Genomic DNA, 18,793 nt, shown 5'->3' with positions numbered 1-18,793 from the left:
AAATGAACCATACATTCATGATGAAAGCTGGATGGGAGCTAGTTGAGAAAAGAGATTCTTTATGGATCACTATGCTCCGATCCAAATATAAAGCCGGGAAGGATATCATTCCTAATGTTGAGCGAAAGCCTAATAGCTCTAACATGTGGAAGGGAATATGCAAGTCATGGCCAGATGTGAAACAAAACCATATCTGGCGTATTGGGGATGGCTCTGTGATTAAGTTTTGGCAACATAACTGGGTTCCCAATTTGGGTAGTCTTGATCAGCATGTGCCGCAGGTAAGAACTAATTATGTAGAGTATTCTAGTTCATTGATGGACTTCCTTGATGTTTCAGGTAATTGGGATTTGAACAAACTCAATAGCTGGCTGCCGGAAGATATGGTGAAGAAGATTGCTGCCATCTCTCCACCATCTCCATGGAAGATGCCGGATCATGTGGCATGGAACTTGTCATCGGATGGCTCCTTCGATCTCAAACAATCCTATCAAGTACTTTGCAACACTCCTCCTTCCTATAATGGGACGTTCAATCTGGTTTGGCGTTGGTGTGGTCCCGAACGTGTTTGATCTTTTCTTTGGTTAGTTGCCAATAATGCAATCCTAACCAATGCGGAAAGACAACGACGTCACCTCTCAACCGCGTCATCATGTCCAAGATGTAACATTCACAGCGAAACGACCCTTCATGTCCTTAGAGACTGTGCATTTGCATCAGCGGTCTGGGATAACTTGCTGCCTTTGGCATGGAATCAAAGCTTCTTCAGCTCAAATCTTCAAGATTGGCTGAGCTCCAACCTCTCTACTTCAAGAAATTGGCAATGTCTTTTTGGGGTGGTGACATCCTCTCTTTGGTTTTTTCGAAATAAGTTGATTTTTGAAGGAAACTTCACTACAGTGGCCTCGACTATAGCTCAAATTAGAGTAAGGTTTGATGAGTTCAACCGTTCGTCAAGATCTAAAGTGCACCTGAATGCTCCCTATGCCAATCATGCTCGATTAATAAGCTGGAAGCCTCCTAGCGAGGATGCTGTTAAGTTGAATGTAGATAGCTCCTATATGGCAATAACTAATAATGCTACTTGTGGTGGGATCCTTAGAAATTGTCTTGGAGGGTTCATTAAAGGCTTCTCTTGCAATCTCGGGAGCTGCTCCATCATGCATGCGGAACTATGGGGGATTGTCCATGGTCTTCGGATTGCTACTTCTCTAAATCTTTTTTGTGTAATTGTGGAATCGGACTCGGCTTCAGCGTTAAAGTTCATCACCCAAAACTGTCCAGCTACTCATTCTTGTTCCTCCCTTATTGAGGAAATCAAGCTCCAAGCAAACCGCATCCCTCATGTGTACTGGGATAATGTGCCTCGCGAAGCTAACTCTGTTACAGATCAACTAACAAAGAAAGGGCAGCATTTACCTCTTGGTCTCCATACTTTTGATTCAGCCCCTTGTGAAATTTCTCATATTCTAGCTTCCGATATAGCTTTTATCCCTCTGTTTAGAGGCATTTAGTTTTCTGTCTTTTTGGGTCTTTGACCCCCACTATCACCAAAAAAAAAAATATATACATGTCCTTTCTTTCTTTTACAACTATTTTATAGTTTATCCCTATAGTAGTGAAATCTAAGGTAAATTTAGCTGGCTTTAAACATTTTGTACATCCAAAAAACATTAACGTGCGTGGATTTGCCGTTACCGTGTTTAATACACTAATGTTAATGTATATTACAAAAAAAGTGGGTGGACATGGAAAATTCAGAAGTTATGACTTATCTGGTTTGTTACATTGATAACAATAACAATTAATTAATCAATAAACTTTGTGGTTAACATCAAAGAAACGTCACAACTCATAAACCAAACAAACCGATTACTGATTGATTGTGAACTGGGCATAGGCAGGCATATCTTACTTTCAAAATTTGTAGTTTTATTGTTCCCAGTTATCACCATCCCCTTCCTAATGTTGACCCAAATATCAGTTACGAATGCAATGCACTCAGATTGTTCCTTCAATTAAAAAAGAATCATATAATATTACTATATAGCTACAAGCCTACAATACAATCAACTTGAATATATTTTATTTTGCTCGTTTGTCTCATCCAATCAAAAGAAATCGAAATTATTGATTTCTCTCTGTAAACAAAATCCTCAAGCACAAAGATACTGACACAATCAGACAAGGAAAATGGCTATAATTGTGTAAAGTCTTACAAAAGTTTATTAATGTTGTTTCTTTCAGAGGGTTAATCTTCAAAATAATGTTTTAGAAATCAAGCATAAATTTATTTACTTTTGAAAGATATTAACATTCATCGAGTTGGTCGTTCCATTAATTTATTGTTAATATATTACTATTATTACTGATGTACATTGTGCAAGGTAAAAATTATCAAATAATATCGCTTTTTTAACATGAATAATGTTAAAAAATAATAATATAAAATTATTTTATTTAATTTAATATCTATAATTATATGTTTATTATATTTAAAATTATTTATTTATTTCAACAATAATTAAGAAATAAAAAACAAAGCACTAAAAAAAGCCAAAGAAAAAAGTTATCCGTTCCTAAACTAACTCTCAAACATTTTTGTTTAATATATTATGTAATATTTAATAGTGACGCATCAAAATAAAAACTTAATGGAACTACTAAATTAAGTCATATTTATATTATGTACAGTTTTGTTAGATAGACAATAACTTTTATAAATAATATGAATAATAAATTCTAAAATTGACTAACTAAAATAAAAAAACACTCCATTTTTAAATTATTTTCTAAATTTTAACATTAGGATAACCATCTGCACACTTAGTGAATTGAACATCCAATTGTTAACTGTGTATGAATAAATCGAATCAAAAGAAATAACTATCCAATTAAAAATAATAAACATAATCATCTGCATACCTATTAAATTGAACATCCAACATATCAATTGTTCACATTGTTTAATATTCTCATTGTCTACCTATACTTTTCTTATTATTTAAAAGAGGAATGCCCAATGAACAAGTTATTTTTGTATCCAAATTCAACAAAGTATTTTTTCTTTTTTTTTTTTGTGTATTTTCATTTTTTTTCAATTAACTTTTTATTGTGTTAATAAGTTATTGGACGAACTTAGTTACCAAATTAACTTGATTGGTAGGCTAAGGATTAATTCATTGTGGATTTGAGCTACATTTTAAAGGTCTATCGCTGGCCAATAAATTACTGCTTATACAAGACAGAATTCTAATACTTACTTAAGTGAATAAGTGAGTTGACTACTTAACCAACCCACATTAATTACCAAAATTCTAATTAGTGAAGATCTAACTTGGCTAAATATCCTAAGTGTAGAGATAATTCATAGGTCTTCTTTTCATTCCTTTAAAAATTAATATTCTAACTAATTATACTTAGGTTAGTAAGAATACTCCATAAAAAATAAAAAAAATAATTACTATTTAAATATATTATACATATTATTTTATTTTATTTTTAGTAAAAAAATAATTATTAAAATAATTAAATACGATATAATATAATATAATAATAGATAAAGTATATTTTGTTTTTGAAATTTGCTAAAAGTTTTAAAATTATCCGTAAATTTTATTTTATTTTAATTTTGTTATAAAAGTTTTCAGTTTGGATAAAAAACACACTTGACGATTAATTTTTTGAAACTTTAGGACTAATTCAGTAACAATTTTACTGGAATAATTTTCAATATAAGCAAATAAGACATAATTATCATGTATTATTGTTGGATTGGTCCTAAATTTTTTAAAAATTTAACTGTGAGAATATATTTGATGTAAATTGAAAATTTATAGAATAAAATTAAAACAAAAATAAAATTTAAAAGTATTTTTAAAATTTTTGACAAATTATAAAAAAAATATGCTTTGCCTTATAATAATTAAATATTTTTATAATAATATAATTAATATTTTATAAAAAAAGCACACAGAGAATATATATATATATATATATAATAGTTGACTTTAATTGTGTATATAACATGAGTTGTAAATTAATAGCAGCTGAAATATTTAAAGGAATTTAACTAAAAGTACTTTTAAGATTTAGTTGAAAAAATTATTTAAGACTAAATAAAATCCAAAATTTTAATATATTTATTAAAATAAAAATTTAAATATTTTTATTCATAATAATTCTAAAATTTTTTTAACGCATAATTACCTCAATCCTATTTTAAATAGTAGAAATTTACTCCATTGGACTTTGGGATTGGAGAGGGTTTGGACTTTGGGCTGTGTGGTTTTTGCCCCATTGAACACATAACACATAACAGCTTTTACAAGGTAGCTGATTGTTTGACTTTTGCCATGACTTCAGCCCGTGAGCCCCACCACCCAACATAGACAAAGGGAACCTCAATTCTTAAATTATTATTATTATTATTATTATTATTATTATTATTATTATTATTATTATTATTATTAATTAACTAATCATTAATAACGGAGGCAAAATCAGAAATTGATTTTAATATCACTGACCATTTGGCGTTTGCGAGAGTCAATGTCCCCTTCTCCCTTGTTGTTAAGCAACGGTTGAAACATAGTGGAGGCAGTGTTTTCGATCAAAGGGAGAGGGAGGGAGAGAGAGCACAGAACGGGGGTTATGCTTTAATTGAAATTTCTATTCTTTTTTTTTTTCCTTCTTACTTTTGTCATCTTTTTTCTTTTTTATTTATTTTCTTTGCTGTTTCTAGGAATGGCAACGGGTCCCCATGGGGGCGGGGACATGCCCCCCGCCCCCCGCCCCCGCCTCCATTATTCGTCCCCGTCCCCGCCCCATCCCCGTGACGGGTAACGGGGGCCCCATATCCGCCGGGGACCCGGGTCTCCGCGGATATCCGCGGATTTTTATAAAAAAATAATAAAAATTGAAAAAAATTAGAAAAAAATTTAAAAAATAGTGTATTGTATATAATTTAGTATTTTACTTACATCAATATCTACTTCAATATTATGAATTACATGTATAGCACTCAAATGCTTAACCAAAAATTCAAAATCAGTAAAATAATAAAAATTTTAGAATAATTATAACAAATGTTTATCCAAATCACAGTAATTATAATAGAAAAAGCAAACAAAGATAATGAAAATGATAACAAATGCTTAATTATAATCATATAAATTATATTTAACTTAATTCAATAATTATAACAAATGCTTAACAAAATCATAGTACACACAAATGGGGTATTCTAGTCTTTTTACATAAACGGAGTTTAAACGGGTCTCCACGGGGCGGGGACCTCTATCCCCGCCCCCGCCCCGTTTAATATACGGGGCCCCGTCCCCCGTCCCCGCGGGTACAAAATCGTCCCCATATCCGCCCCGTGACGGGTAAATCCCCGCGGATATCCGCCCCGCTGGGGATTTTTGCCATCCCTAGCTGTTTCCTTCGCCTTTTGGATTTCAATTTCAATTTAGAGAAGAAAATCCTACTGTGGAAGATACGAACCTACTTATCAATTATCATACCGGTATGTTTTGTATTTACTTCTCTTTAGTAAAAGAGCATTTCATGTTTTGAGGCGCTTTGCTTTAATTATGCTGCTCTGAAATAATTACAGATTGAGAGAGAGAGAGAGAGAGAGAGAGAGAGAGAGAGAGAGAGAGAGAGATCCTTGTGGAGTGCCTCTCCCTCCTAATTGAAGCTCCATAGTTACTGTTACTTGTCCTAGGATTCTTCTTCAAACCCATTTCTATTTATTTTTTGGTTGGGGAGAGTTTCTTCTCTTGTGGAGTGCCTCTCCCTCCTAATGTGAGAATTGCTCTGCAAAGTTTTGGGATCTGGATTTCTAGGGTTTGAGAGTTATGAGCTTTTGACTTTTTCTCTCTCCATCTTCGGCATCACACTTTCCTTTTGTAAGAAGTTGGGTATTGAAACCTATTCCAGGTAAAATGAACTGTTTTTTCTTTATTACTTTCCTTTTTCCCCGTTTTTTTTTTTTTTTTTTTCTTCTTGGTGATTGGTGTTCACTTTTCACCGGAAATGGTGAGCTGAGTTGTTTGTTCATTCTCTCAAAAATCACACCTTTCAGGATTTCGATCGTTGGGGAAATCCAGGGTTGTGGTCTTCGTGGAATTAGGGAGTTTTAGCTTAATTTGTTACAGGTCGATGGGCTGAACTTTACTTCTTGTCTGTGTTGTGTTCGTTCAAGTGACTCAATTCAAGCTTCCTGGTTCTCTCATCTGAAATTGATTTTTGAGAGCAGTGGAAGGTATCATGCATCTCTCACTATGGAAGCCCATTTCCCACTGTGCTTCTCTGCTCTTGGACAAGAAGAGCAGGAGGAAAGATGATGATTCCGTGGTCGAGATAAGGAGGAACCCATCAATGCTTCAGAAGCTGCAAGAGAACAAGCTTAGGGAAGCTCTTGAAGAAGCTTCTGAAGATGGATCACTCTTCAAATCTCAAGACATAGAGCCAGAGACTGTTGCCAACCAGGATGAAAGCCTTGGGAGATCCCGTTCCCTCGCCAGGCTGCACGCCCAGCGGGAGTTCCTTCGCGCCACTGCCCTTGCCACTGATCGCACTTATGAATCCGAGGAGGAAATTCCCACCTTACAAGAAGCATTTTCGAAGTTCCTCACTATGTACCCCAAGTACTCATCGTCAGAGAAAGTTGATCAGTTGAGGTCTGATGAGTATTCACATTTGGCACCTAAGGTGTGCCTTGATTACTGTGGCTTTGGTCTCTTCTCTTTTGTTCAGACTATTCACTACTGGGACTCTTCTACATTTAGCTTGTCTGAGATAACTGCAAATTTGAGTAACCATGCACTTTATGGTGGTGCTGACAAAGGAACAGTTGAACATGATATAAAGGTTAGAATCATGGATTATCTGAATATTCCTGAGAATGAATATGGCCTTGTTTTTACTGTTAGTAGAGGGTCAGCTTTTAAATTGCTGGCTGAATCATACCCTTTCCATACAAACAAGAAATTGTTGACCATGTTCGACCATGAGAGCCAGTCAGTTGCTTGGATGGCTCAGTGTGCCAGGGAGAAAGGTGCCAAAGTATGTAGTGCATGGTTTAAATGGCCAACCCTCAAACTATGCTCTACCGATTTGAGAAAACAGATTTCTAGCAAAAAGAAGAGGAAGAAGGATTCAGCTACCGGCCTGTTTGTGTTCCCAGTTCAGTCCAGAGTAACTGGTGCTAAGTATTCGTACCAATGGATGGCCTTGGCACAGCAGAATAACTGGCATGTCTTGCTTGATGCTGGATCATTGGGGCCTAAGGACATGGATTCACTTGGGTTGTCCCTATTCCGGCCAGATTTTATAGTTACATCATTTTACAGGGTGTTTGGGTATGATCCAACAGGTTTTGGATGTCTTCTGATCAAGAAATCAGTTATGGCAAGCCTGCAGAATCAGTCTGGGAGTACTGGCTCTGGAATGGTTAAGATTACTCCCGAATTTCCAATATATTTGGGTGATTCAGTTGATGGATTGGATGGATTGGCTGGTATTGAGGATGAGGAAGTCATTGCTGCTGGTGATAAGACTTCTGAAACTCGTCAGGGCTCTCAATTACCTGCCTTTTCTGGTGCATTTACGTCTGCTCAGGTCAGAGATGTATTTGAGACTGAAATGGATCAAGACAGCTCAGAAAGAGATGGAACTAGCACTATATTTGAAGAGACTGAAAGCATATCTGTTGGGGAGGTGATGAAGAGTCCTGTCTTCAGTGAGGATGAGTCATCGGAAAATTCATTTTGGATTGATTTGGGTCAGAGTCCAGTTGGGTCTGATGGTGTTGGTCATTTAAATAAACCGAGGATGTCTTCTCCCTTACCATCCATGTGGTTTAATGGGAGGAAGGCCCAGAAGCAACATTCTCCAAAACCAACATCCAAGAAATATGGAAGTCCTATGTATGATGACAGAGAGGTAAATCTAGGTCTTCATGATGATCGCCATGTATTGTCATTTGATGCTGCTGTCCTAATGTCACAAGAGCTAGACCGGGTCAAAGAAGTTCCGGAAGAAGAGCAGGATGAATCTAGTCACTATTCTAGAAATGGTAATTCATCAGATCATTTAGAAGCCAATGGAATATTGGAAGAACCTGGAACCAGTGAAGCAGCTCAAAATGGATCTGTTGCTTTGAAAGGATCCTGGCTCAATCAGCATCAAAGCTTCGAGAACAGCTCTACGTCTGAAATATGTGCTGATGTTAAAGAAAGTGCCATAAGAAGGGAAACTGAAGGTGAATTCAGGTTATTGGGTAGGAGAGAAGGGAATCGATATGGTGGTGGCAGGTTTTTTGGTTTGGAAGAGAATGAACACACCAGCAGGGGAAGAAGAGTGTCATTTAGCATGGAGGATAATCGTAAAGAGTACCTAAACCAGACCCTAGAGCCAGGGGACATATCTGCAGCTAGCTTGGATGATGAAGAGGCTGTCACAAGTGATGGAGAATATGGTGATGAGGAGGGTTGGGGCAGGAGGGAACCAGAGATAGTATGCCGGCATATAGATCATGTTAATATGCTTGGTCTCAACAAAACGACATCCAGGCTTCGGTTTTTGATCAATTGGCTTGTGACCTCCTTATTGCAGCTAAAGTTACCTGTTTCTGATGGGGATGAAAAAGTGAATCTTGTCCACATCTATGGCCCTAAAATAAAATATGAGAGGGGTGCAGCTGTAGCTTTCAATGTCAGAGACAGAAGCAAGGGGCTGATCAATCCAGAGATTGTCCAAAAGCTTGCTGAAAATGAAGGGATCTCTCTTGGTATTGGTTTTCTCAGTCATATAAGGATCCTTGATGGCTCAAGACAGCAGCGGGTATCCCTGAATCTTGAAGATACAACTCTTTGCAGGCCGATGGAGAATGGTCGGCGTGATGGAAAAGGCAGCTTTGTAAGGCTTGAAGTTGTGACAGCTTCACTGAGCTTTTTAACCAACTTTGAAGATGTGTATAAATTGTGGGCTTTTGTGGCTAAGTTTCTTAACCCGGCATTTATCAGGGAAGGTGGTCTTCCAACTGTTGAAGAAGGGTATGAGACATAAGTTAGCAGTGACTTTATCAGATTCTGGAAACTGAAATTGAACCTGAAACATCATTTATTTGAAGATCCCAACCGGGAGCAGCAGCTGGAAGAATGAATGTGATCATTTGTATGCTCTGCCAAAATGGACAGATGTTCATCTCTGCGTAAAGTCAGATGAGGCAAGCAGGTGGATTTCTTGATTTATGTTTCTTGTTGCTTAGATTTTTCATTTTTCTGTCCCCTTTTTTTTAGCTTCTTGTAGAGTTGGCCTTATCAGATTTGTTACATATTGGGGAGCCATGGTGTTGTTTGAAGCAATATTTTATGGGTAGAATCTCTATTGTTTAAAAACTGTTCTTCTGTTGCATACTCAACTTTTGTAAAAAGGGTAGTGTTCATTTTATGCTATAGTTACAGATCATCAATTTTGGTGCTTTCTTTGTTGGTCTTATATTTCATTATTTGTGCTAATCTATTGCATACTCAACTTTTGTAAAAAGGGTAATGTACATTTTATGCTATTGTTACAGATCATCCATTTTGGTGCTTTCTTTGTTGGGCCTATATTTGTGCTAAGTAGAAGAATCGAAACATTGAATTTGACTGGTAGATTATATTATAGAAATAGATCCAGAATGAGCTTATTGTGGCTGCTGATTGTTGGTAGACATTGTCTAACTGTTTGGTATTGTTGGAAATCTATTCTTTAATCCATCAGTATAATGGTGGAAAATGCTAGTTTGATGTGAGTAGGAAATGCTAGTGTAATGGTAGGAAATTAAGTCTAGTTTCATGTTTTGGATCCTTCAAATATTCTAATATAAGGCATAGCTTTTTATGGAATAACAAAAAGTCAATAGTTAAGTAATCTATAATGCCTAATTGCATGTCTCTCTTATGTCTTTCTCAATCAGATAATTAATTAATATATTATTGGCCATTTATAACTGTCGGATAATTGGTGGTTCAAATGATTGGATATTTAGTATTATTGGCGATGTATAACTTTTGGATAATTGGTTCAAATGATTTCCTTTCTGAGTAACAGTTAGTTTATTTATTTTATTATTTTCTTAAAATTATTGGCACTCTGTAAGTTTGTAATTAATTTAATTGGGCACCTCAACGCTCAACCAACGTGAGTAACCGAAGCTTCAAGAATGCATCTTTTGGCTTTTTCTGTAATTGATGCACCTTTTAATCTTTTGCTCTTGGTCATAGTAATTGCATTTTTCTCAAGAAAAAAACACTAACTACGTTTCTTGTTCCCTCATGATGTGTTTTTTTCTGCTTTTTATGTAGTTTATGTATCATTGTCAAAATAGTTTATATATTTTGTGGAACTTTTTTTTTTTTTTGTTATTTCTTATGAGTGAAAGTTATCATCATGGTTGGGCCTCACCTACTAAAGTATTGTTTCATAAAGGCCATTTGTCAACACCAAAAAAGATAAATACACAGACAGATAAAGGACAATTGTCAAAGATTACATTATGCATTTATGCTGTTTTTCCAACCAGCAATTGACAAATCATTGAGCCTACTCTTCAATTGGAATGAACAAATTGTTGGGTTTGGCATGAACTGCATTGGGCATCGAAGCCAACTCATGAGACGTGACGTGACATGTGTGAAAAAAAATAAAAGGAAGGAACGTGGAGAAAAAGAAAGGCCTTTGGCATCATCACTCGAGTGTTCCACTGTCCAATAATGGTCGTGTTATCAAAATTTCGACTTTTGTCGTTACAGTAAAATTCAATTTTCACTCAGTAGATGATATATGCGAGACATTAGAAGGTTTGATTATTTGAAAATAATCCGTATTTAACTATAGTTTCCGCTCTATGATTATCATGATATTGTGCATGGTGATGTGTGTTAAGTTAGAAATAATTTTTTATTTATTGTGATGCACATATATTTGGTTGGGTTAATTAAAGTTGGCTCCAATTTGTGTTATAACTAATTGTACAATTAAGAGTTTTAGGATTAGTAATTGGTTTCAATATTGATTTGGTTATAATTAGAAAAAATCAATCATCAAGAGCATAATACGAAAAGAATTTGGAAAAGATTGTTGCTGCTAATAAAAAAAAATTATCATGACAATAATGAAGAGTGATTGACAGCAATGGCTAGTAAGAATGACAAGCTACGGTTTTACTATAAGAAAAAGATCAATTATCAAGAAGCGGCAAGGAGAACATTCAGATACACAGCCTGCACATTTGAGTGTTATTATACTTTTTCATTGGGTTTCAATTTCACATATTTAATTTTATTTTTGGAAGTTTTATAGTTAAAAAGAAAAAGGATTATATTTCTGAGAGATTATTTTGAAAAAGCCTATGAAAGAAAAAACATGAACTAGGAAGAAAGGCCAAAATAATTTTAGGGGTTAATAGTCAAATTAGTCTCTGGAAGATAAGACATTCTTCAAATTCATTCCCAAAAGATTTTTTCAATCAAATTGGTCCTTCAAAGATTGCGAATTAATCATATTTGTCCTCCGGTCACTCCATTAACAATTTTCTTCAAAGGTTGATGTTGTAAAACATTAATTGATAGCATATATAATACCTAATATGTCTAATTCGATATTGACCAAATATGTTTATGAAAATGTATTAATTTAGTCATTTTTTCAATTACAAAAATCCTATTCCTAATATGACCTAGTGACTAAATTGATAGATTTTCATAAACATATTTAGTCAATGTCTAGTTGAACATGTTATGTGTCATGTATGCTATCAATTAACATTTCACATCATCAATCGTTGACAAAAATTGTAAGTGGAGTAACTGAAGGACAGATATGATTAATTCGTAATCTTTGAAGGACCAATTTGATTAAAAAAAATTTTCAGGGACAAATTTGAAGAATGCCTTATCTTTTAGGGACTAATTTGACTATTAACCCATAATTTTAGCTTAAGTTTGAATCTTTGTCATTAATTTTGTTTGGTTTTAGCGTTTTGGTTTGTCTTGATTTGTGAAACTCGGAATTATAGCTTCATTAGTCTTGAGGCAAAACATGTTTGGTTCATTTGTTATTGGTCTTGGTCCTTGAATTGGTGCTTGTGATCTTGGTGGTTGACATAGTAAAATTCTGTCATTATTATGGTAGAGACTAGACGTAGATCTAATTGCATTTCGAGATTGAATCAGAATACATGCTAGCGTCACTTTCTCTACTCTTTCATCTTTGATATTTTATTATTGCAAGAGACTAAACAAAAAATTTCTACTAGTTCAACAACACGTTTCAAATTTGAAAAGAGTGCCTTGATTCAAATCCTTTTCTCAAGGCCTATAAAACCTATAATTGGCATCAGAACTTAGGCTATGGGAATCAAGGTTAATAGTTTTCAAAGAAGACAGAGAATGGATAGAAGATGAGAAGAAAAAGTCTAAGTCAAATGCTAAGGCAGAAAACATAATGCATTGCGCCATAAGCTTCGAAGAATACAGAAAAGTCTCTCGATGTAAAACGGCAAAGAAAATACGAAAGAAATTTCAATTAACTCATGAAGGAACAAACAAAATGAGAGAAGCTAGAACCATGGTTCTAAAATTCGAACCAGACTGGCCGGTTCAACTGGGTTAACCGGGAACCGGTCAGTTAGCCGGTCCGGGTAAGCCTAGAAACCGTCTGGCAAAAAACTGATAAAAAAAATTGGTCGAACCAGAGATTAATCGGTGAACCGGTAGAACCGTCCAGTTTTTTAGAGGGTTTCCAGTTGGGAAATGCATCCTCTAAAACGTCGCCGTTTTTGTATAAAAATTAAAAAAAAAAGGGCAAATGCTGAAGTGAAAACCCTAAATCACCAATTGTCAATTGAAGCCACTCATCTCTCCTCTCTTCTCTGAGAAGTGAGAAGCTGAGAACCATTGCAGCCACCAACCCACCACCACCAGTCGAGCAGCCCACCGCCACCGCGTCCCGCAGCCACCGCGTCCCGCAGCCTTCGCGTCCCGCAGCCTCCGCGTCCCGCAACCACCGTGTCCAGCAGCCTCCGCGTCCCGCAACCACAGCGTCCAGCAGCCTCTGCGTCTAGCAGCCTCCGCGTCCCGCAACCACAGCAGCGATGGGTTTGACCACCGCAGCCTCCACCGCGTCCCGCAGCCGGTAAGTAATACTCTGTTATTCTATTCCTCCTCGCCGCCTTCTGATTTTCTGTTTCATAATTTTGAGATTTTCTGATTTATTTATTTGCTGGATTCATGATTTGATTTATTTGTTATTTGTTCATGATTTACTTGTTTGCTGGATTTTATGATTTTGGTTGCTGAATTCATGATTTTCTAGGGTTATTTTGGATTCATGATTTGCTGTTTTCTGAGGTTATTTATTTGTTTTTGATTTTCTGAGGTTATTTATTCGTGATTTATTTGTTTGCTGGACTTCATGATTTTGGTTGCTGAATTCATGATTTTCTTAGGTTATTTTGGATTCATGATTTGCTGTTTTCTAAAGTTATTTTGGTTGCTGAATTTATTTGTTTGTAAATTTGTATGTTACAGATGGAACAATCACAAAGTAACCCACAACCACAAGATAATCCTGTTCAAGATTCTCAAACTGGTTCTTCTAGGGGTAATTATTTCTTGCTGTTGAAAACTTGCTTGTAATTATTTCTTTTGAATGTAGAACATTATGTGCTTTTTTTTGTTTTTAGTAACAAACTTTGATGTTTGAAGTTGTTTGTGAACCTCTAATATTAAGTTATGGATAATTTATTATGTGAAATTTTAAATTTTATTAAGTTAGAAATTATTGAATTTATATATTTAAAATTATTTTTATGTTTTTTAATAATTTTATTTAATATTTAATTACTCCGGTTGAACCTCGATCGAACCAGTGAACCATTGAACCAGTAATTCCACCGGTTTATTGACCGGTCCAGTTCTTACAACCTTAGCTAGAACCGATATGCTAATGAAAGAATATGAATTATTCTTCATAAAAGAGGAAGAGTCCATAGACGAGATGTTTGTGAGATTCTCAATCATAATCAATAGTCTCGATGCAATGGAAAAATAATTCATTGAAAAAGAGCTGATTAGAAAAATTATGAGAAATCTCACCAAGACAAAAAGCTACTACGTACAGAAAGGAAATAATATTAACAAAATTTCTTATGATGAGTTAAAAGGGAAATTAGTAGAATACGAGACTACTCATTTGAAGACAAAAAAATTAAAAAAAAAAGTGTTACTCTAAAGTCAAAGATTGAAGCTGAATCTGATGATGATCTACCCAGTGACGATGAGATCGTATTCTTTGCAAAGAAGTTGAAGGGATCTCGAGACATAGACAAAAAAACAGGTTTTTCATCATCCAAAAAGGACAAGAAAGAAAATAACAAATTCAATTGTCACCACTACAAATAACCAGAACACTTCAAATTTGAATGCCTTTTGCTAAAAGAAAAGAAGAAACAAAAGGGAAAAGAAGACAATTCTGATGGCCTCTTAGAAAAACTTAAAAAATTACTCATCCGAAGATGATGAGGAAGAACAAAAAGCACATATTTGTCTCATGGCTAGGGACAAAGAACCCTTGAAGAGGTTTTTCTATCATCCGAAAGAAAGACATATTGTATATGGACAACGAATGTTCACGGTACATGACAGAAAACTCTGCATTCTTCATCAAATTTAATGAATATGAGGGTTGCTTTGTTACTTTTAGTGATGATGGTAAGGCTAACATAATTGCTATCGAAAAGTTGGTAAAGATTTTTCAACTTTTATAGACAATGTTCTTTTAGTTGATGATCTAAAGCACAATTTAATCAGTATTAGTCAATTACGTAATCTTGGCTATTTAGTTTCTTTCAATCATTTTGAATGCAATGTTGTAAATGAAAAAACTAAATCTGTTTTATTTACAGCCAAAAAGTGTGATAATGTGTATAGTCTCAACCTAGATGATTTGGAAAAAGAAAATGTACAATATTTCACTTCTTTTTATTCTAAAAAATAGATTTGGCATAAAATATTGGGATATGCCAGCATGTTTCAAATTTCGAAACTGATCAAGAAAAATTTAGTTAGAGGTCTTTCTAACATCAAGTTTGACGAAGACATTATTTGTGATACTTGTCAAATGAGTGAACACATAAAAATCTCTTTTAAAGTTAAGGAAGATGTCTCAACTAAAAAATTTTTGGATAAAGACAATCATAGTTGTAAATATTGGATTGGATCAACCGGTTCGACTAAAAAATCGGTGAACTAAATTCCCAACTGGTCCGGTCCAGTCTCAAGACTATTTAAGGACGAAAATCGGTAAGAACCGGTCAAAGCCAATGAAAACCGGTCAAAATCGATAGAAATCGATGAAAAACCGATCCAATCGAACCGCTCAAGAGAAAATTCCAAAATTGATGAAGATGTGGTTTAAACCCGGGTCCTCCTTGTTACTACATACTCCCCTTGCCACTAAACTAAGTTATTCCTTGTTATTTTATATGCTAATTATTAATTATATAGTAAAAATGCACAATAATTTTTTAGATATTATTTTAATTTTATACTCACTTTTATTTAAATTAATTATATTTTTTATTATTCATAATTATTAATATAAATTTTATTAAACATGTATAAATAAAAAAATCAAATGTTTTTATTAATTACAATATAATTATCTTTTTATGATTATATAATATTTATTAGGTGAATGCTACCCAACCCCCTCTAAAATAACATGTAAGTTACCCTTCATTATGTGTCACATTGTAATTGGTCCTTATCTTAACCATAGTTGGAGCGCCAACGTTATCGCCATCTACTGCCCTCCCACACAGCCTCTCTTCCCAGTATAGCCAGCGCCTCTTTTTTGCCATGGATCACTCCTTACACACATAATTAATGGTTAATTTGGTTATTAAATTTTTTTATTAAAAAAATATATCTTTATTTAATTATGTGATGGAACATATATTTATATGTAAAATATAATTAAATAATAAAGTACGAATAAATTAAAAATTAAAAGAATAAAAATACTATAAAAAATACTTGTAAGAAAGTTAGATTTTATCATTTTAAACTTGTGTTATTAATTTTAACAATTTATTTTTTTAAAAATAATTTATGTACGATAAAAAATATATTTTTTCTGATTTTAATTATACTTTTAAGTACTCTAAATAGAGTTATTATATTATATTTTACATATGAATATATGTTCTATCGTGTAATTAAATAAAGATTTGTTTTAATAAAAAAATTTAATAACCAAACTAAACATTACTTAAGTATGTATTTCATATTTATCTCTTAAATATTTATACAATTTATTTTTTAAACTGTTATATTAGTCTCTTCTCTAATATAATACATAAAATAAATTTTCATAAAAATAATTTGTTTAATTATTAATTAAATAATAAAGTACTAATAAATTAAAAATTAAAAAAATAAAAAATACAGTAAAAAATACGGTAAAAAAGTTAAATTTTATCATTTTAAATTTCTGTTATTAATTTTAATAATATATTTATTTTTTAAATAATATATGTATCATAAAAAAATATGTTTATTTGTTTGGAGTACAAATTTTATTATTATATTATATTATATTTTACATATAAATATATGTTCTATTACGTAATTAAATAAAGATATATTTTTTTAATAAAAAAATTTAATAACCAAATTAACCATTAATTATGTGGGTAAGAAGTTATCCATGGCAAAAAGAGGCGCTGGCTATACTGGGAAGAGAGGTTGTGTGTGAGAGGGCAGTAGATGACGATGACGTTGGCGCCCCAACTATGGTTAAGATAAGGACCAATTACAATGTGACACATAATAAAGGGTAACTTACATGTTATTTTAGAGAGGGTTGGGTAGCATTCACCTATTTATTAATATTATTTTTAATAAATACATATCATATATAACAATATAATAAATATAAATTAATTAATTAGTTGTTAAAATAAAAAATAGTTACTTTAATATAAAAATAAAATTAAAAATCTTTTATTATGATAAAATACTAGAATTTATATATGTATTTAATAATAACCGGATTATAATTTGTTGATATTTGATTGTTTTTAAAATATTAGTGAAGATATGTATTTTAAATTTTAATTTTAGATTTTTGACTATTTTATATATTTTTTTAGATGCGACTGGTTCTGTCGGTTTAACCAATAACTCATCGATTAAACCAATAAACTAGTAAACTAGTAGTCTGATTGGTTCAACCATGATTTAGTTCTGACAACTGGAGACAATTATATCTTTAGATTATTTTCTCATTTATTTCTTTCTGATAAACATATTTCCTCTTTAATTACCTTCGATATTCAAATTCTTATTAATAATATACCTTCATCTACAATAAAAAAATTTGTTGCTGGAGATCTCTAATTCAGTGTGATGGATGCCTCTGTTATTTATCATCTCCTATTCTTTTCTAGTGTCACCAAACTATTTGTAAATGATAGATAGCATTTGAAAGATTCATGAAGAGAGGGTGGGCTTCCATTGCACAATGCTTATGGAAAGACTTCCTTTAAATTCCTACGTGCAAATCCAAGGTTCAATAGCACTTTACCATCATAATGCACAAGACCCTTAACAATTACATTGACTTTGAGAATCTCTAATCTCTCGTTGATGGTGGTGGTGATACCGACGTTGTTGTTAACATAATTCAGTTCAAATATCTTATTAAGGCCATTCATTTTGAGTTATCCCATGTCATTGAGGAAGCTCTCTCTATGTTGTTTAAGACATGTTTATTAGAAGACTTACTGATGGTGGATGAATAGGTTGCAGCAATCTTTTTGTTTTTTTTTTTTTGGATTATAGATAAGGGTCACTCTCCGATACAGATCAAAGTTGATATAAATATACAGAGACTCGTTATTTGGTTGACGCGTGTACTGTCATTGCAGGATGGAGCAGGCTTTTACCAGCAATTGTCCCCCTAATCCACGGCTTGATGGTGAAGCCAAATGTAACTCACCCCTCTGTGTGTTGGCCTCTGTAACGGGCAAATTGGTGAGTTGGTGAGTTTGGGTTATGGGTCTCTTTGTTCGTTCGTTTTTGGGCCATGGGGATAGTCTTAAAAAAGGTGTTGGGTTGGGGAGGAGGATAATTGATGAAGTCACCGTTGTGTTCCGTGGATTAAGCAGAACCGCTAGCTTCGTCGTCGTTCTTTGCAGGAACTCTTCTTCTCCCTCCTACATGGATATGCACCAGAGCTTTTTGTGTTGGAGGAGACCATACCCGGCGACTTGGAGCATCATCGAAAGACTCATCTTTTGTCATGTTCAACTTCGGCATTTCCGGCCTCGCCGCGCAGAAGGTGAGAACATTTACTAAACGTGGAGCAGATTTGGTGGCAATGGAAACTAAATCAGAGCTACTCCTTCTTCTGCGTTGTAAAGAATGATAGAACGAGACAGAAGCACGGTGAGGGAGAGGAGCAGACGGAGTCGCCAATTGAAGGAAGAGCGAGCAATCATTGGAGCGCATCAGAAAAGGCACGGGAAAAATGATAATTTGGGTTGAGGTTTGTTTAGGGATAGCAACAGATCCTACTCATGGGGGACGGAGACATGCCCCCCGCCCCGTGGCTCCAAAAAGCCCCCGTCCCTGCCCCACATCCGCGATGGGTAATGGATACCCGATATCCGCCGGATGGATATCCCTCAGATCTTTCTTAAAAAAAATTAAAGAATTCAGATTTAAAAAACAAT

At 34.1% G+C, this 18,793-nt stretch overlaps 1 protein-coding gene across 1 annotated transcript; it reads left to right on the top strand.

Annotated features, from left to right (window-relative positions):
• Positions 1-4,677: 4,677 nt before the first annotated feature.
• On the top strand, positions 4,678-9,481 carry LOC112720409 (uncharacterized). Its single transcript, XM_025771353.3, has 2 exons — positions 4,678-5,943; positions 6,089-9,481. The coding sequence occupies exon 2, from the start codon at positions 6,274-6,276 to the stop codon at positions 9,073-9,075; it is 2,802 nt and encodes a 933-aa protein (XP_025627138.1). The 5' UTR covers positions 4,678-5,943; positions 6,089-6,273; the 3' UTR covers positions 9,076-9,481.
• Positions 9,482-18,793: the final 9,312 nt, after the last annotated feature.

Source organism: Arachis hypogaea, chromosome 11 (genome assembly GCF_003086295.3).
Source record: "Arachis hypogaea cultivar Tifrunner chromosome 11, arahy.Tifrunner.gnm2.J5K5, whole genome shotgun sequence".
Classification (NCBI taxonomy): Eukaryota; Viridiplantae; Streptophyta; class Magnoliopsida; order Fabales; family Fabaceae; genus Arachis; species Arachis hypogaea.
Note: the sequence above shows the minus strand (reverse complement) of the source record. Positions and strands in the feature narration are given on the sequence as shown.

Coding starts and splice junctions, on each gene's coding strand:
- LOC112720409 (XM_025771353.3), top strand. CDS start 6,274: ATGCATCTCTCACTATGGAAGCCCATTTCCCACTGTGCTTCTCTGCTC.